The sequence below is a fragment of the Chiloscyllium plagiosum genome, unplaced genomic scaffold (assembly GCF_004010195.1).
Source record: "Chiloscyllium plagiosum isolate BGI_BamShark_2017 unplaced genomic scaffold, ASM401019v2 scaf_64917, whole genome shotgun sequence".
In the NCBI taxonomy this organism is placed as follows: domain Eukaryota; kingdom Metazoa; phylum Chordata; class Chondrichthyes; order Orectolobiformes; family Hemiscylliidae; genus Chiloscyllium; species Chiloscyllium plagiosum.
This window is the reverse complement of record NW_025202322.1, coordinates 5668-7740: the sequence shown is the minus strand read 5'-3', so window position 1 is coordinate 7740 and position 2073 is coordinate 5668. Positions and strand designations below refer to the sequence as shown.

Sequence of the window (2073 nt, the reverse complement as noted above, 5' to 3'; positions counted from 1 at the left end):
CCAGCTTTGTTACAGCTTCAGATCCCCCCAGCAGAAAGGCAGAGAAAAAGTAGCTACTTTTCAAACAGCTCAAGACCGAAGTGCGCACACATTCCCTCACAACCACACTTTCCTTACTATTGGTCACCACCAAGTTGTCCCTTTGTAATTGGATCCTTGGTACAGCCTTAACCTGTGGGAAGTATTGCCTCACTCAGTAATTTCAACCCGTATCCTGTATTCCAAGTAAATTGGATGGGCAGTGTCGCGTCAACCACACTACTGTGGGTCTGGAGTCACGTGTAGGCCAGCCTGGGTAAAGAATGCAGCTGAGTGAATCCTTTCCCACAACGGCAGTTTCCTCCCCTAAAAAGGATGTGAGTGAATCGGATGGGGGTTTTCTCCACCCACCCCCACCCCAACAAAAAATGGTTTCATCGTTAGATTCTGAACTCCAGTTTCTGACCAAATTCCAATTCCGCCATCTACCGCGGTCGGATTCGAACCCAGCAGCCCCAAAACTGGGTTGACAGTCCAGTCGATAAATGTCACTCGGCCGTCGCCGCTTCAGTGCGTCCACAGTTGGGAGGAGCAGGTGAACGGCCTCTCCCTGGTGTGGAGACACTGGTGGGTCAGCAGCTTAAATCGAGCAGGTGAACCCCGTCCTGCACTCGGGGCCCCTGAAGGGCCTCTTCCCCCTAGTGGAGTCGCTAGTGCCTCTGCAGGTGGCTCACCTGACAACCCCTCCCCACACTCTGAGCAGCTGAAAGGCCTCTCCCCCGTGTGGATCCGCCGGTGGGTCAGCAGGGTGGAGACCTGGGTAAAGGTCTTCCCGCACTCGGGGCAGCTGAAGGGCCTCTCCCCCATGTGGATCCTCCGGTGCCTCAGCAGGGCAGAGGCCTGGGTAAAGGCCTTCTTGCACTGGGGGCAGCTGAATGGCCTCTCCCCCGTGTGGACTCGCCGGTGCGTCAGTAGGTTGGAGGAATTGCTAAAGGCCTTCCCGCACTCTGTGCAGGGGAACGGCCTCTCCCCCAAGTGGATCCGCCCGTGCCTCAGCAGGGTGGAGGCCTGGGTAAAGGCCTTCCTGCACTGGGGGCAGCTGAACGGCCTCTCACCCATGTGGACCTGCAGGTGGGTCAGTAGGTTGGAGGAATTACTGAAGGCCTTCCCACACTCTGAGCAGCTGAAGGGCCTCTCCCCCGTGTGGACCCGCCGGTGGGTCAGCAGGGCTGAGGAATCACGAAAAGCCTTCCCACACACGGGGCAGATGAAGGGCCTCTCCCCTGTGTGGATCCGCCGGTGGGTCAGCAGGGCGGAGGAATCACGAAAAGCCTTCCCGCAATCGGGGCAGCTGAAGGGCCTCTCACCCGTGTGGACTCGCTGGTGGGTCAGCAGGTTGGAGGAATCGCTGAAGCCTTTTCCGCAGACATAGCAGAAGAACGGCTTCTCCCCAGTGTGGCTGCGCCGATGAGTCTCCAGGACAGACGGGACATGGAAACCTTTCCCACAGTCGCCACACTTCCACGGTTTCTCTACGAGGCAGGATTCCTCGGGCTTCTCCATGGCCAACGCTTCAGCCACACACAAACGCGTGTGGAGCCGCTCCCCACCGTGAATTTCTTTTTCCAGGCTGTATAACTGCTTCAGGCTCCACACTCAGTGCACTGCAACAGTAGGGTCTCTCATCCAGTCCCACTAATGCTGAAGAGTACTCAAACCGGAACCAAAAAGCTTTGCTCCTTCTCACAGAATCATAGTTGGAAAATTGTTGTCGTCCCAATGGAGTGAGTGACTGTCAGACATTGATGTCAAATTGAGGACTGCAGACAATGGAGAGCCCTTCATCTGTTGATTTTGAAACTTCTGTCTTCAGATCGTCCAATACTCTGTTAAAAAGAGATTACAAAAGTCATCATTGTCAGTGCAGGGTAGAAATTCAGAACAAGGAATTCTACTTTCTGTGGAATATTCTTTTCTTTTGTTATTCCACAAAATTGAAAGCACCATCCCACTCTCTCTCTCCCCGTCTGTTCTCACTCTGCTCGAACTAATTCCCCTGAAGATGCTGATTCAGGATCTTACAGGGGCAGAAAA

The 2073-nt window shown here is 54.6% G+C and overlaps 1 protein-coding gene across 3 annotated transcripts in view; it reads right to left on the bottom strand.

The window, feature by feature from the left end:
* Positions 1-6: 6 nt before the first annotated feature.
* LOC122546213 (gastrula zinc finger protein XlCGF8.2DB-like) overlaps positions 7-2073 on the bottom strand; it is a 7706-nt gene continuing 5639 nt past the window's right edge. For 2 of the 3 annotated variants that reach the window (XM_043685003.1, XM_043685004.1), the window contains one exon: positions 7-1865. In XM_043685003.1, coding sequence (XP_043540938.1) covers positions 547-1542 — 996 coding nt within the window. In that variant the 5' untranslated portion in view covers positions 1543-1865 and the 3' untranslated portion in view covers positions 7-546. Of the gene's footprint in view, positions 2029-2073 lie in introns of those variants that run through there. The other variant, XM_043685005.1, reaches the window with a different exon arrangement.